This window comes from Heliangelus exortis, chromosome 11 (genome assembly GCF_036169615.1).
Source record: "Heliangelus exortis chromosome 11, bHelExo1.hap1, whole genome shotgun sequence".
NCBI lineage: Eukaryota > Metazoa > Chordata > Aves > Apodiformes > Trochilidae > Heliangelus > Heliangelus exortis.
The window spans coordinates 7,951,800-7,968,332 of record NC_092432.1 but is presented as its reverse complement, the minus strand read 5'-3'; the positions used below and the strand labels follow the sequence as shown (position 1 = coordinate 7,968,332).

General features: G+C 55.5%; 2 protein-coding genes across 3 annotated transcripts in view; one reads left to right on the top strand and one right to left on the bottom strand.

Moving 5' to 3' along the window:
* Window positions 1-92: 92 nt before the first annotated feature.
* Window positions 93-8,355, top strand: HAPLN3 (hyaluronan and proteoglycan link protein 3). Its single transcript, XM_071754320.1, has 5 exons — window positions 93-3,635; window positions 5,141-5,299; window positions 5,591-5,962; window positions 6,981-7,283; window positions 7,460-8,355. The coding sequence occupies exons 2-5, from the start codon at window positions 5,173-5,175 to the stop codon at window positions 7,738-7,740; spliced, it is 1,083 nt and encodes a 360-aa protein (XP_071610421.1). The 5' UTR covers window positions 93-3,635; window positions 5,141-5,172; the 3' UTR covers window positions 7,741-8,355.
* Window positions 8,356-9,494: 1,139 nt separating this feature from the next.
* Window positions 9,495-16,533, bottom strand: part of ACAN (aggrecan) — a 51,419-nt gene continuing 44,380 nt past the window's right edge. Inside the window, exons 13-18 of one of the 2 annotated variants that reach the window (XM_071754324.1) lie at window positions 15,850-15,963; window positions 13,049-13,207; window positions 12,469-12,551; window positions 12,064-12,208; window positions 11,136-11,318; window positions 9,495-9,711 (exon numbers count right to left, since the gene is read on the bottom strand). In XM_071754324.1, coding sequence (XP_071610425.1) covers window positions 9,623-9,711; window positions 11,136-11,318; window positions 12,064-12,208; window positions 12,469-12,551; window positions 13,049-13,207; window positions 15,850-15,963 — 773 coding nt within the window. In that variant the 3' untranslated portion in view covers window positions 9,495-9,622. The remainder of the gene's footprint in view (window positions 9,712-11,135; window positions 11,319-12,063; window positions 12,209-12,468; window positions 12,552-13,048; window positions 13,208-15,849; window positions 15,964-16,533) is intronic. The other variant, XM_071754323.1, reaches the window with a different exon arrangement.

Here is a 16,533-nt window from a genome sequence, read left to right as displayed (position 1 = left end):
CCCGCAGGTCTGGCAAAGCCCCAGGATGCCCTTCCATGCTGACCCTGCACCTCCTGCCTTCACAGACCCTCTTATCTCCCCTGCCCAAACAACAAAGGGTACCGGGGCTGTGTGCATCTTCCCCTCTGCCTCCACCCCATTGCAGCTGATGGAGCCTGTGCTCGCAGCTGACCAAGCACAGCAGGATGGGGCTTGGGAAGAGGAAGCCTCTATCAGCACCCCACATCCTGCGTCTCCTCCTTTGACTTTGATCCTGGAGCAAATTCCCCAAATTGGAGCACCCCAGTGCCCTCACAGGGATGGGTTCTGCTAGTCTAACAGTGGGGATGGTCCCAGCTGAACCCCCCTGGGCAGGCTGGGAGATGGATGCTGCTGGAGCAGGATCCCCCTGCATCAAGGATGGGGTCCTGGGAAGGAAGGAGCACTGGGGTGAACAGGACAGAGGAGCTTGGCTCCTCTCCAGAGTCTTCTACCACAATGGGCAGGGTGTCCCTGAGGCTGGCATGAGTGGCCTAGTGCCACCTGCATCCCACCACAGATCCATACAACCTCCATGCACCTTTCTGCTGCTGGCAGTGCCCTGTTTGGCTGCATCCCTTCCCCAGGCCTTGACTGGGCAAGGTGGGTTCCTGCCTGGTCCCATGGGTCCCAGCCCTGGGCAGCAGAAATGGGGCTGAATTAATTGTGGCTGTGGCTGCCTGGTGACAAATAGCAGCCACAGCTAGATCTGATGATGGGCGGGGGGGGGACAGTCAGCCCGGGTCACCTCCAGCTGTGGTGCCACCCTTATCACCGGGAAGCTGGGGCAGAGATAAGAGCAGCTTGCTCCTAGTCCAGCCAAGACAGCTCTGAGCCAGGGGCACGGCAGAGGCTCCATGGGGACGGAGATTGGAGCGTGTCAGAGCCAGCGACACATCCTCAGCGCCTGGACACCGCTTCCCCTTGCCCAATACCACCTTTGGTGAGCCCCTCTGATGGATGCTGAGCCCCTTCTCAGCCCTGTGGTGTTTCCTTCCTCCTCCAAAGCCTGAAGAAAGGGGGGTTGGTGAGAGTCAGGTTGCCCTCCATGCCACAGCTTGTCCCTGTCCCTCGGATGCTCTTCCTGGACGCGGTGGAGCTGCTGGGGCAACAGGAAGGCTGCAGGGCCGGCACGCTGCAGCCACGGCACCCCGCTGCCTGCTGGCTCTACTGCTGGTGCTGCCAGCTGCCCGTTCCTCAGGAAGCAGCCGTCAGGGAGAGCATCCTCTCTCCTCCACCCGGAAAGCCCAGCATGGATCACAGCCTCCTCCATCCCACCGGGAATGCTGGGTTTCCGCCCTGCTTTGAGCCTTGGGTGACAGGTTCCTGCTGGAATCGTCCTGCAATTTCCAGTGAAAAATCTTTCTGGTGGGGCCACAGCGGAGTTGTCAGCCCCGGGTTTGAGGTGGGGAAGACAGGGATGACATTTTTATGGCTCCCATTCAGCCAAAAGCTCAGCCAACCCTAAACACATGCCCCAAACATGTGCTCCTGGGTCAGAGCTACCCTGACCCTGTGGAGCCTCACTCATCCTGAAACCCACTGTCCCACCCAAAGTCCCTCTTGGGGAGCTCAGCCCTGGGGCTTCACCCCAATCTCCTGCAGAAAACAGATCTGGGATCATCCCCAAAGCACCAAAAATAGGCTGAAAGGCAAGAGAGAGCAAAGAGTGAAGGGGATTCCTCTCTCCTTGGAGGGCTGCCAGTGGCCAGATACTTCCCCATGCCTCCTGCTCCCCGGGAGGGAGTTGAAGGGTGTCCAGAGAAGAGACACATCCTAATGTTGGCCATGAGCTGTTGCTGAAAAAAGATGCACAAAAGCATTTGTCCCCCCTTCCCACTGCTGCTCCCCTCCTCAAGTTGGTCAGAGGATGGCTTCTGGCAACACTGGGGTGTAGGCAGTGCAGGCAGCACAGGGCACTGTGTGGCTCATTCCTCTACTCCAAAACAATAGGCTGACCACACCAAGGAGCAGTGTGCCCCAAAAGGGCTGTCTGTCTGCACAGCTCAGGGGGTGGAGGGGACCATCCCAATGGGTGAGCAGCTGCAGGGGGGAACTGGCAGTGGGGACGCAACAGGGATGTGGTCAGGATGCCATCCCACCACCTCCTCCATCCATGAGGCAGGGCTGGGGGGTGTGGGGACCCTCGGCTGGGATGGAGGAACCACAGAGGCCCCAAGCTGCCTTGCTGGAAGATCTAATTGCCCCTCCATTGTGGGCTGCAGAGCTGTTAGCTCGGGGCAGGCAAGCAGGCAGCATGCCCGGCCGTCACGGTCCCGCATCCTGGCCCTGCTCTTTCTTTCCCGGGGAGGACTGGCGGGCCTTGATGGGTGGGTGTGTGGGGAAAAGGAGAGCAAGGACCAGCAGTGCCTCTAGATCCCGGAGCTTGCAGCCATCCCTGGTCGGAGCTCCCCACGGAGGATGGGAGCTGCCAGGCCGGCGCTGCTGGCAGATAACGCTGTTTCCGTGCCGGCTGCTCCCTATCAGCGTCCCGGCGGCGGGCAGACAAGATCTCACCCCAAGCGTGCTGTGCTGGGGGGCACTCCTAGGAGGGGTACCGGCCCTTTTTTACCCCACAACCATCCCCTGGGTGATTTATTTTTGCACGAGTTGTTTTTTTTCCGGCTTGACGCCGTCGCAGGCTGCAGCAAGAACCAGACCGGGGCCCCCATGCCTCATTTCCTCGCCATAAAACAACAAAGCAGGGGGCAAAGCAGCGGGATGAGCCGGGGCAATGGGTCACTGGGTCAGGGCACACACTGGTCCATGGTTCCTCCATGTGCTCAGACCCATCAGACACTCCCGGACTGGGAAGCCCTGGCTGTGCCGCTGCCATGCTGCCCCTCTCAGGGGCTGGACTGGGGGCTCTCAGATCTGGGGCTGCCTGTCTTGTGTTGCTGGCCAGAGCTGGCACAGAGGGCGCTCTAAAGGTAGTGCCCCCTCAGATGCATTCAAACAGACACTCCAAAGCTTTTCCCCTGGTTTCTATGTGTCTGCTTTACCCCCAAAGCCCCAGGCAGGCCCCAAAGAGGCTGAACCCCATGGCCTCTGCTGGACCCCAGGGCAGGCAGGTGCTGCCTGTGTCTCCTGGGCACAGACCACCCCTCACCACAGACGACTCACCCCACGCTGCTCGTGGCCATAGTGGTCCTGCCATATGCATTGACATTGCCATGTGACACTGCCGTTTTCTGGGGGACTGCTTCCAGTTTCCCCATTGGAAAGTGGGAGAAGAGACAACTCTTCTGCCCCTGCCCCACGGCTTCACTGGGGCTTTGCATGGGGCATCACGGGTCCCACCAGCCCTGATGGAGCACCCTGCTCCCCAACTCTCTGCCAAGCTGGGGACAGTGCTGGCAGCTGGCACATTACAGGCAAGGTGTGTGGGCAGCGTGCGGGCACATGGTGAGGCCATTGCCTGGGCACAGCGGGCAGACAGGGAGCCGGGGGCACCCACCCCAGCTCCGGGCTGCGAGCAGGGGGTTGGGAAAGGCGTGTGTTTCCCTTTAAGAGGCAGGCCCTGGAGCTGCTTCCTCTCAGCCCTGCAAGAGCCCTAAACACAGTGCATCTGCCTGCAGCCTGCCTACACGCCTGCCTGCAGCCTGCCCGCGACCAGCGTGAGTGGGGCTTGGCCGGGGGCTGGGGAGGGCTGGCACCTCGGGGTGGTGGGCACCCTGCTCGCCGTGGAGGGATGGCATCACCATGGAGGGTGCCGGGCATCACCGCAGGAGGTGCCGGGCATCCCCACGGTAGGTGCTGTGGCACGGTGCTCACCGGCACCGCGGCTGAGGGCACTGGAGTGTCATCAACACCCTGGGCTCTGGGGGTAGAAGGCATTGGGGGCAGAGGGGGGGCCGGGGTTGGTGTCCCCAAACCGAGGTGTGAAGTTGCCAGTGCTTCGAGCTCTCCCTGCCTGCACGAGCAGCACGTGGCATCATTCCTGCCGGGCTCCGGTGCCTGCCGGCCTCTGCCCGATGCCACCGGACTGCCGGGACCAGGCTGCACATCCCGCCGGTGCCCCCCGTACCGTCCGGCACCGGCTCCACAGACCTCGGTGGGTGGGAAGCATGGGCTACCCCCCACGGGAGGGTCAGCGGTGGCACCCACTGGGGAGGAGAGGATGGGTGCAAGCAACCCATGGTGAGAGCAGCTGCTTGCACACCCCGCTGCCCGGAGACCACCACTGTACCCCCTGAGGGACCCTGCCGGGATGAGTACCCGCTCTCCCACAGCCCCCTGGCCTGGGGCACCTTTGCAGGCATCGGTAACCTGGTGTAGACAGGGGGCACAGATGTCAGGTTCCTCCCAGTCTGGAAGGGGGATGCTGGAGGCTTGCCTGGTGCCGGGCCCCCTCTGCCGGCTCCGGCAAAGCTCGCAAGTCGGCAAATCCTGATGCCACCGCCCTGGGTGAGCTCCATACGGAGCACTCTTGGGTGCCCGCGACACCCAGGTCTTGGGGCAGTGTGGATCTCCGATGCCGAGGGGCAGCCAAATTTCCCCCATCCCAGGGGACGTGGTTTGCGAGCGAAACGTGTTGCGTGGGATCAGCACCAGTCGTGTCTGTGGTGCCAAGTGGCAACCCCGGGTAGGAGCTGGGGGTACTGGTCGGGGCCGGCTGGGTGCCGCCGGGCTTTGTGCAGTGCCGGGGCAGCGCAGGCAGCCCCCAGCTCTCTCCTCCCCTCCTCGACTGGGTTGCACGCTCGGTTGACTCTGTAAACCGAGCTTGTGGCTTACAGTGGGGCTCGGCCTCTTCTCCCCACCCCGCACCCCCTGGCTGATGTTTTCCCAGTGCTCCCGGTTCAAAGGACACTCTGGGATCCCTTTTCCCCAGGCTGCCCCGTCCCCGCTCCGGGTGCCAGCCGCGGATGTGGAGGCGCGTGGGGTGACCCAGGTGGGAGTATGAGGATGGGAGCTCCGGGAGTCCCGGTTGTGGGGCAAGTCTGGGGCTACAGCTCAGGTTGCCTGTGCCCGCCCCTGCGGGCATGCGAGCTGCTCCGCTGGCTATTCTCACCCCTCTCCTTGCAGTCCTACCATGGAGTTTGGCTGCCACCAGGTGCCTGGCAGCCCTGAGGCCCTCCTGGTTATTTTGGGGGCGTCACCACAGCCCTTTCCTCCTCCACAGCCCAGGCTCAGGTTTGGCCTCGCTCCCCAGCCATGCTGCTGCTCCCGCTGCTCCTGGAGGCCATCCTGCTGAGGCTGGCCACTGGCTCCCACCACCCCTTTTACAATGGCTTCTACTACAACCACGTCATGAATGACAAAGGCAACGGGCAAGAGAAAGGTATATTGGGGAGTGACAGGGATGGGGGAGAAGGGAGGCTGGCAGGTTGGTGTGAGGGGCTGAATGCCACCTTCTGCCTCTTGATGAGGCTGGGACCCATCTCTGAGGGGGTGTGTGTGATCCAGAGGAGAAGGAGAGGGTGCTGCAGGGATACTTGGGAGATGCTCATGGGAGACTTAATGCTGAGAAGAGGTGGCTGGAGGGAGGGAGCAGAGCAGCTGCAGAGATTTGGAGACATTGCCCAGCCCTGCATCCTGACTCAAACTTCACACCTTCTCTCTTTTTCTCCAGATGTTTACTTCAATGGGGCCAGGCTGGTGGTGGAAACACCCAAAGACCCTATCTACAGCTCCAATGGAGCCAATGTCACCCTGCCCTGCCATTACCACTATGAGCCTTACCAGGAGGCCAAGCGCAAGATCCGTATCAAGTGGTCCAAGCTGCGAGACGACTACACCAAGGAGCAAGACGTACTGGTTGCCATTGGCAAGACCCACATGGCCTTTGGGGACTTCCAGGGCCGTGCTCACCTCCACCAGGCCAGCTGGCGTGAGGCCTCACTGGTCATCAGTGATGTGCACTTGCAGGATGAGGGCAAGTACCGCTGTGAAGTCATCGATGGGCTGGAGGATGAGAGCGACGTGGTGGACCTCCAACTGCAAGGTGGGGGCACAGTGGGAACCCCTGAACAAAGCCAGTGAGCCTGGCCTTCCTGTAGTACCCCCCCCTTGGGGGAGGTAGCAAGGCAGGGGGATCAAGGAGCCCAACTGTGAGAAGAAAGGGGCTGAGATGTGCAGTGTGACAGGGTGGTGGATTGGGGTTGTCTGTGGGTTGTGAGCCCAGGGCAATCCACCCAGCTTGGATGCTGGGGATGCTACTGTGGAGTTGGAGCTGGGGGTGACCTTGTGGCTGCAACGTTTCCTGCCTCTACCTACCCATCTTCCCACTGTGCTGCAGTGAGCAGCCACCCCCTCACCTCCCAGCTCTGGGTGTCTGCATGCACCTTGTGATGAACCATGGTGACTGGTCCAACCCCTCTTGCTCACTTGGCATGAGGGACATCCCCATTGCTGTGCTCCTGCACACTGCCTTGCCCCACCCCCAGCCCTTCCTCTCACAGTGGCTTGTGGTCTGTGGTGGTGGTCCATGTGTTCTCATGGTCTCTCCATCCCCATGACAGCAGTCCATCCAGCCCCATCTTGGTGGTCCATGTGTCCTGGGGTGGTGGCTAATACCTTCCTGTGTCCTTGTGTGCCTGTGGTTTGTGCATCCCCATGATGATGGTCTCCATCCCCACAGAGGTGGTCCATGTCTCCCTGGGACCATTGCCTGTGTGCCCCCAGGAATGTGGTCTGTACATCCATGTGGTGGTGGTGCCTGCATCCCTGATAGAATACTCTGTATATGCTGGTGCTCTCCCCACGAGGGGTGGTCTGTGTGTCCCTAAGACCAAGCCCTTGTCCCGCTGTGCCACCAGATGTCGCTGGCCACTCGCTGCTGGCAGCTGCATGCCCTGAGCAGTCACATCCCTGCACTCCTGAACTTTGGGCTGTGCCACCCTGGAATAGTCCCAAGAGCCTGAATTTGTGATGGGTTGGGAACCCCTGAGGCTCCTGCTGGGGCCGAACCGGGGTTGGACCGGCTGCCAACAGAGCCAGCTGAGCATTCCCCCTCCCCCCAGGCATCGTGTTCCCTTACCAGCCTCCCCGTGGGCAGTACAGCCTCAACTACCATGAAGCCGAGCGAGTGTGCCAGGAGCAAGGCGCCATCCTTGCCACCTTCAACCAGCTCTTCCAGGCCTGGAGCGAGGGGCTGGACTGGTGCAACGCGGGCTGGCTGGCAGACGGAACCGTGCAGTACCCCATCCGCCTGCCCCGCAAGCCCTGCGGTGGTCTGCACCTCGCCCCGGGCATCCGCAGCTACGGCCCCCGCCACCGGCACCTCCACCGCTTTGATGCCTTCTGCTTCTCCTCTGCTCTTAGAGGTGGGTGCCAAGCCAGGGGATGGGTGGGAGGGAACCCGGGGAAGATGCTGTGCCTGATCAGTGGCATCCTGTGTCCTCCCTCCTGCTTAGGGCATGGGGCTCAGCCCAGGTGACACTGCTCCAGGCAGAGAATGCTCTGCACTGGTGCTCCCCTCATGCTCCCTTTTCCCTCCCAGGAGAGGTTTTCTATCTGGACCACCCGGCTGGGATGACGCTGGAGGAGGCTAAGCAGAGCTGCCAGGACGCTGGGGCCGAGATTGCCCGGGTGGGACACCTCTACTCTGCCTGGAAGTTCCTGGGGCTGGATCGCTGCGATGCCGGCTGGCTGGCGGATGGCAGTGTGCGCTACCCCATCGCTAAGCCCCGCCCCAACTGCGGCCCCGCGGAGCCTGGTGTCCGCAGCTTCGGCTTCCCCAGCAAGGGCAGGTTTGGGGTCTTCTGCTACAAGGAGAGATAGGGAACCATGAGGGCTCCTTCTCGGCCGGAGGATGTTTCCAGCCTGATGGTGCCCGGTGTCGGGTGTTTCCCTGGGCTGCTTAGGGGGTAACTGGGGGGAGGTGGGGTGGGGGAGAGGCTTCTGTTTGGTTTTATTTTTATTTCTTTCCTTTTTATTTTCCACCTCTTGCTGAGCAGCTGGCACATGCAGCTGATGGCTGGGGCAGCACGGGGCTGTCCCCAGTACGAGGTGCAGGCAGGGATGGTCCCCGTGCCAGCGAGGCTGGCAGTGCCTGAGCTGCTGCAACCCTGCTTGGCCCCTTCCTGTGGTGGCAGTGGGACACCAACACCCCCGTGCTCTTCCAGGATGGTTCTGCTGCTGTTTTTGTGGGGTTAGAGAGTGGTGAGGCTGGATTCAGCCAGAGGCAGGGAGCGGGTGCCTCCATGTGATCCCAGCCCCTCTTCCAGCCTCATCCCACCGTTGTGCCTGTCCTCATGGGAGCACCAGTGCCTTATCTATATGTGCTCCTCACCTGGACTCCACTTGATCTCTGGTGTCTTCTTCTTTGAGTGTCTGGTTGTGAAAAGATGTATTTTCCTGGACCTTTTCTAATAAATCAGTGGAGAAAGCCCTGGAGCAACGTGGCTGTGTCCCCATCTCTGTCCCAGCATGAGAGAGGATTTGGGGATCCCTGGCTGGACACCCAGGACTGTCTTGGCTGAGCATCATCTCATTGCTGTCAGCTCAGCCTTGTGCCCACCCTGGCACCTGACAAGGAGCTCATCAATGGGTGTTAATTAAGCCCCCAGTGTTAAGACTGGAAGCTGGAGGGGGAAATGTTTCCTGCTGGTGATGGGTTTGAGATGGATTTTAGGCATGTGGGTTAAAACCCTCCTGGAGTGGGAGCTGAACTGGGGGAGATGTCCTACCCCAGGGTCCTCCTTCATTTGGGGCTTGGGAATCATGGAACATTTTGGGTTGGAAGGGACCTTTAAAGGTCATTTATTCCCCACACCTCTGTTGTCTGCTGGGCTGCACCCTTGGGTTCTGTCTGGGGCTGAGCTGGTCCCATGTAGCCCGGAGCACCCTGTTTAGACTTCCCTTCCTTCCCCACTGCCTAAGGGACACCTGCCCCCGGCCCACGCAAACACCTCCTTTTCCCCCAAAACACAACACTGACCAAATGCCCATTCTGATTTCACTCTCTTTATTATTTATCATTCTTTCAAAATAGGATATGTTCAAAAATATAAATAGGTGCAGGGAACACTGGTGCCCCGCACAGTCCCCTGGAAAGAGCATGTTGTCTTGGGATGGGTGCTGTGCTGTGGGGGGGTGGGGTGGTGGGGAAGCAGAGAGGGGCTGCAGCCCCCAGTCTCAGCATCCCCTTACCCCCCTCCTCCTGCAGCTCCTTCCACTGCAGCCCCCCTGGCCCTCCCCACCTGCCCCGACATGCTGCAGCAATAGGAGGGTTCTGGAAAAAAACAAAAACAAAACCCCAAAAGGTGCTGTTCACCCTGGAGATTAAATAACAGAAATAATTACATTGTTCGTGGATAAAATCAGGAAAAAAATAATAATCTTTATTATTTAACTTAACCCTCTGCCCTCTGCAAACCCACCCCCCTCCCTGTCCCCAAAGGCACAAAGATAATTGGAACCGGATGGTTAGTAAAAAATGCTGACATCTAATTTGCTTTGCTTTGGTGCTTGGAAAAAAAAAAACACATTAATTTTTCTTTTATATATATACACAAAGGTGGGTTTGTCTTTAATATAATTTTTTTTTCCTTATATGACAAAAAAGCAACAACAAGAAGAAGAAATCGACTCTGTTAATATAACTGTTCCGTTAAAAATCTCTCTCTCTCTCTCTTTCCCCATCGGTCTCTCTCGCCCTGCTCTAATGGGTGGGCCTGTGCGCGGCTCTGCCGCTGGGTCTCGACCGGCTCCTGGGGCTCCTCTTGTATAGACTGCGCTGGTAGCTGGAGGCTGCGGGAGAGGGAGAAGAAAAGGCACCTTGTTAAGCAGGAGCTGGGACAGAGACGCTGCTTGTCCCGCGCTGGCTGTCCTGGCCCCTGGCTCCCTGGAAAAATACGGGCGGCCGCAGGCAGCGCTGCCCGGCGGGTGGCTGTGTGTGCCCCGGCGCCAGGCTGCTCGCTCGCACACAATCGCCCCTTCTCTCGTCCCTGCAGCTGGGGTTTGCTTCACCCAGGAGTCAAGGTGCCCAGTTCCCCCAGAGAGCCTGTGCAGGAGCATTCTCTCTATGGATGGTGAGCCCATCACTTCCTATCCAGGGCTGGGAATGGGGGCCGCTTCCCCAGCTCCCCTACCAGTCCTTCCCCGATCCCCTGGGATAGGGAAAAAAACCCATCTGGCTGTCAGGGACAAGGTTTCTGCCCATCTTTGCTTCCTCGAATCTGGCACCGCTCCATCACGATAGTTGCAGGAGGGTTTTACTGGAAGCAGGAGAAGGTGGTTGGGAACAGCCTGGGTCTCTTGGTTGCTGATGGTCTCGGCCGGGAGCAGCCTGCAGAGCTCTCCGGGTCTGCAGCAGAGCCAAGGGAGACAGCGCCTTGGTTTACATCATGGGGCTGCCCTCAGGCATCTCGTCAGTCCCTCCTCCTTCCATCTCCTCCCTGGGGCGGAGGTTTGTCCCTTAAGCCCGTATCAATTTTTCCCTGCCTCTGGGACTGTTGCTTTAGCTGGAATTGCCCAGATGGACCAAGGAGGCCACTGGACTAATGAATGCAGTTTGGCCAAAGCCAATGAAATAATGGGAAAGTCCAGTCAAGTGGGGATGGGACAGGGGTGTAGACAGGCCTGGGAGTGGGCTGGGACACCAGTGGGAGATGGCTGACTGCCGTCAGCTGGAAGCCTGACAGGAGAAGGGTCAGGAGCCCAGCCCTGTCCCTTGGCTTAGCTCTGCTGCAGGGCTCCTGTCTGCTCCCAGGGCAGGGGGATGATGGGGAGGGCTTGGGGAGGGGGACACACCACAGCTCCTGGCTGTAATTCTCTCTCTGTTCGCAGGTGGTGCCAAACCCCACCCTTTCGGAAACTGTTCCTTTTTCTTTCCTTTCTTTAAGTAGCCTGGGCCCTTGCTAATCTCCTTGTTGCCTTTTCCTGGTTCTGGATCTGCCCTTGCCCTGCCTATGTGGAGGAATTGTCCAGGCTACCCTCCAGCCATCTTCCACGTTCCACATGTGCCCAGAAGATGCTAGCTCCCATGTCCCCATCAGGGGCTGAGCTTTCAGCAAGTCACGACACCATTATGTTCTCTCTTCTGCCTAGCCTGGAGCTGACTTGCACCCCAAGGTGATGCCCCCCTTGTCCCCAGCTCCTTCTCTCACTGCAGGGGTGCATCAGCCCTAACCTGAGGGTGAAGGGTTTGAAGGGCACCCGAACCCAAGACATACGGTTTGTGCAGGATATCCGTGGCTCCTCCCACTGCCCACTGGGCTGGCACCGGATCGTGGGCACATGGCGCTGGATGTAGCCTTGGCTGCACTGGTACCGGACCAAGGAGTTGATTTCGTAGCGGTCCTTCTTCCGGCCAAAGGTCCTGGCATTCTCCACCACAGGAGGGTCCCCACAGGCCACTGCAGGAGGTGGGCAGAGACATGGAGTGCTTGAGGGGTCCTGCCTGGCTGAGCATCAGTCAGCTCACACCCGGGCAGCACACCCAGTCTTATCACTCTGCTTCTCCTGCATCCCATCCTCTGGGATCTCTAGGTGCTGGAGAGAAGGAGTGATTGAAGGTGACTGCTTGAAAGGTGGCCACTTGCGGGGTGCACAGAGGCAGCTGTGCCCACAGCCATCCTTGCCTAACCCTAGGATGCCATGGGAGTGATGCCCTCCCCTGTGATTCCCCCTTTGGTATAACATCTCTGATCTAGAAGGTGTCTGGGTCCCATCTGGGTAGGTGCCATCACCTGAGGCTGCTGGGCTTCATTGCTATGTCCACAGAGACATGGTTTGTTTCCTCTGTTGTGAGGAAAGAATAAGGAGGAAATGCAAAAAAGGCACAGTTGATTAAAAAGTTGATAAAAATTCAAATCTCTTTGAGTATCCCTAGGTTCACAAAATTTAGGGGCAGAGTGACATGAAAATTCTGTGATGGACCTTAGAATTAATCAGATGTCTGCCTCAGGGCTCTGTCCTCACCTCCTGGAGAAGTACCAAGAGGCGGGCATTGCAATGGCCACTTGTATCCATGGGAGGGCACAGAGCTGCCCTGTTGGAGAGATGGCTCTGCATGGGGACATGAAAACGTGGCCCTGACCCCAGCCCCACAGCCACTGCCTGAGACCCCCAGCTTTGCCAGCAAGGGTGCAGGGTGCTGACCTGTTCCTTTCTTGCAGGTGAAAGGGAGGTGATAGTTGCAGGGGACGTCGTTCCATTCGCCTTGCTCGTGCCAGATCATCACGACGCAGTCCTCACCCGCCGCAAAGAAGTTATCGGGTTGGTTGGGTCGCCAGTTCTCAAATTGCTGCCAAGAGAAAAAAATCCCTTCACCTGAGGCTGAGCCCTCCTTGTTCCTACTTATTTCCACCACCATCTTGTCCAGGAGCTTGCCTGACCAGCTTTGCTACAGGCTTGAAAAAAACGTGAGCCCTAAAAAGTTTAGGGATGCCTCCACTCAACACCCAACCCAAGCACTCAACAAAGCTCATGGGGCTCTTCCCACCCAACAGGAATCTCCTCTCCTGTTGGAGGGATGCCTGCCCACTCCAGAGGCTGCTGGCTTACCAGGGAGTGCCCATCAGACCAGCGGAAGTCATTCTCCACAGCTCTATCACTGAGGCCAATCCACTGATAATCCTGTGCATGGCCTGGAAGAGAGGAAAGAAGAGTGTGTCACAGTTCCCCCACACATTGTTGGAAGTGTTTCATTGCCATCTCAGCTGCCTCTGGCCCAGGAGACTCTGGGTCATTTGGCTCCTTCTCCATTACCAGCCCTTGAAAAGAAGTGATTTCTTCCCTACCTTGTGCTCGTCTGTCTCCCTTCCCACTTAGCATGGAGCCACCTACACTGACATGGGTCACCATGCTTGTTGCAGCAAGTGAACACCTTGTGAAACCTCATCAGCAACATGGTAAGAGCAAAGATCTGCCCTAGCCAAGACAGGGCCATCTTCTCTCTCATGTATGGACAGTTCCTCCTCTCCCCCACAAGGGTGAGACCTTATTAGGAAATAGCTGAGCACTAGTGGGGGAAATTTATTTTATTTTATTTTTTTTTTACCATAGTTTTGGATAAATCTGCCCACAAGACACAGAATCCAACAGGTGAACCCCTGCCCAACCTCAAGCTGCCCTCAGCACTCACTGTTCACAAATTCTTGCTCCTCTGGGGTGATGATACTGCTCAGATGGGCTTGATGTTGTTGGCATCTGTTCTCTGCATCCATCCAAGTCTCCCTGTCTTCAAAATGCCTGTAGCAGTTGCCCTGGAACTTGGTCCAGCCTTCGTCACAGTTTTGCAGATCTGAAACACACAAAGGAGGGATGAAGGAGTTGGTGTGTGGGTCTGGAAGCCTTCCAACTCACCTCTTAGCAGCTCATGCTCTCATGGCATAGGACAACACATGGTCACTTCCATTAAAAATCAGACCCTGATACTTGCCTGTAGGAAAACCCAGGGAAAATGACCATAAGGCATCCAAGACACACGTAGAGAGGGGAGCCTGTGTTGAAGACCCAGTAATGCAGTAACTTGACCAGTGCTACTAGAAAACTTGACCAATATTAACTTATTCCTGAGTAATTCAATCCCTGTGTCATGTTCATGGAACTGACCAAGAAATAGACTCACTCTTTCCACTTGTGCTGGCCTGCAGAGTTTTCTTGCTTTGGAAAGAAGCTCCAAAACTTGAATCCAGATGCTCAGAATTAACACATATGTATCAAAGAGAAAAGAGGGGACGAGAGAGCAGGTTTAAGTGGTCGCATTGCCTGATGTGGTTCTGGGGCTATGACAAACTTACCAAGGTGGAAGAAAAGAGACAGAGGTGGGAACTTACCATGGTGAAGAGAGAAAATGAAATCTCAAGGAAAATCTTGGAAGCTACTAGAGAAGTACAAAAATTTCTCAGCTTTTCAGAATATCTTTTACCATCTGAGAAACACTGAAGAGTTGAACCCATTAATATAAAAAAAAAAAAACAAAAAAACATGGATGAGGGAGATAAAAAGGTAAGTGGAGAAACCACTAGAAAAGACCTCCGGGATCTCTCATGCAATGCAACACCACACAGTTTCTCCGTGTGACCAAAGGAAACAGAAAATGAAATGTGTTTGATCTCAGCCTTTCAGGTCCCCAATATACCTTTCTTTCTCAGGCACTTGGAGTGGTGGGCTTTCATGAATCCTCATACCTTTCTCCCTTTCCAGTATGGTTTTCTATACTCAGTTTCTTTCTTCTGCTCTCACCTCCAATCACACTAATTCCTCCTAATCCACCTTTCTGGTGTTTGCCTATCTGGAGACTGCAAACACTTCATAGATGTTGGTAGTCAGCTGAAGCACTGAAAAAATGTTTTCTGCCTTCTTCAACAGATCAAATGGATTATCTGGAAGTAGCTGAAGCTCCAAGGATTCTTGGTCTTTGCAGGCAGATTGCTTGCACAAGGTGAGCAGAGAATACCCTCCATCTTTTCAGATTTAAAACTTTTTTCCAGCAGCTTGAGTGCCACCCCTTGTCATCACAGCCTGAGGATGGCACAGACCCTAAGCAGGACATTTCCTAGGATAAAGGTCTCTTTCCTACATAGCTGTCCCTTATGGGGAAATAGGGCAGCAATAATTTTAGAAAAGAGTGACAAAAAGCTTGTTCCCTGGTGGGGACACAGTTGTGGTGACATGAAGGGATGGCTGTGTGCACAGGTGGCAGAGCTCACCTAGAATGTTCTGCTCTTCTTGGACACCAATAGATGTTACAGAATGGGACATTTCCTCATGGGAATCATGCAGATTTACATTCACCACCAAAGTTGGGACACTGACTTCCTCTTGCATCTCCCAGGCTGTGGGCCCAGGTATAAAAGATGAATATAAAGAGAGGATCTCTGGCTTGTAACAAAAAAGGCCATAAGTGGGTGCATGATAGAAAGTTTCTTGTTCTATTACAAGGATCTTCAACAATGGGTGGGAGGGGTGGGGAGATCAGAGGATGATTATGTGACATTAGGAAAGTGATGTTAAGGCCCAATAATCCTGACCTCTTTTCTTATGGTCTTGTCCATATTATAATACTGGAAGCAGAAAGAGAGATGCAGAGAAAGGGGAGGAGAAAATCCAATATACACCATCATTACTTGTGCCAAAAGTGAAGAAGACACTGCAATCTTTTTCCTCTTTTGTCTGAGCAAGGCAGGACAGCTTCCCCTCACCTAAGCTGATAAAAGTTTGGGCTTTCATCAGCTTTAAGGAAAAAAAACAACCCTTTTTTTCTTCCCTTGCACAAACAAAAAGAAATATTAGTGCAGGTCAGAGGTTCCCAATTTTGATGGGAAAATAGGTCACTTCACATTTTCTCAAAGATACACATTCCCTGCTGATTTTAGCACAGGAAACTATGTTGATGAGGTGACAAAAATGTCATGCTGTGTCAAATTGGTGGGGATTCCTGGAGTGAGTGAGGCTTCTCTCAGTTGCATCTTCACAGAGAGAAACACAATAATTTTATGTGGCTCAGTTGAAGCATCCTTCCATGAAATTCCAGTCTAGCAGAGAAAGTTTGCCTTGGGGTGAAGATGTACTCACAAGTTTCCCACTCTTACAGATGAACAGAAAGACTCTTCTGCCCAAAGAGGCAGTGAATTCTGCGATCAACACCATTACAGTCTCTATGGATCTTCAGTGGAGAAACTTAAAAAAGAGAAAACTGAAGGAGACACCAGAAGCTTCTGATTAGGACTTCTAGAGGACACGATGCTGTGATGAGCAAAGTAGCGAAAACACATAAGCAAAACTCTACTGTACTTTAAGCTGCTGTTAGAGGTTAGCTCTCTGAGATGAGGGCAGGACTGATGGAATCACCTGGGATCAGCTTATTTTTTTTGGGGGGGTAGGGTGGGAAGGAGGTAGTGCAGCAGTTAGTAAGATTAGCTGAAGCCAGGTTGGCCGTACCGATCTCACACAGGTCCCCTCCGTAGCTGGGAAGGCAAAAGCATTTGAAAGAGTCGATGCCATCAACGCAGGTAGCTCCATTCAGACAGGGGCTTGAGTGGCACTCATCAGTGTCTGCAAGAAATCAAGGGCTTCCATTAGGGCTCTGGGCAGACAACTCTGCTAACTTGTTCCCTTGCTTGTTTAAGAGGGGACATCAGTTGTTTTGGGGGAAATTTGGGAGTTTCTAGGATCTTATTCTAAAATATACTGCCACTGCTGCTGCTGAAGATTGAAGGAGAGAGACACAACCCACACTACAAGGGAGACATCAGTTTTCTTTCACTTGCTGGGTGAGCACCACCCTGAAGATATCTGGACAAGCTCAGCAAGATGTGTCCAATACACAGCACTCAGTGGCTTTGACAGCTGTGATAACTCCCTGGTCTGCTGCCTGTGATGTGTCTGTGTCTCCATCAGCTGCATGGCTATGAGGAAGGATGTGGAGCTCTCATGGGTGATGGAAACATCCTGAAATAGATCTCTATCTCCTAACTAGAATTCCTGGGGACAGTGTTCACTACTAGTTTCTTCCCAACCATAATTTAGATGAAGTTCCAAAGGCAAGAAATCTTCTTGCTGAAGATGAAAAGAGTGCAGAGAGTAAAAGAAGTGGGTTCAAAGTGGGTACAGAGACCCTCAACC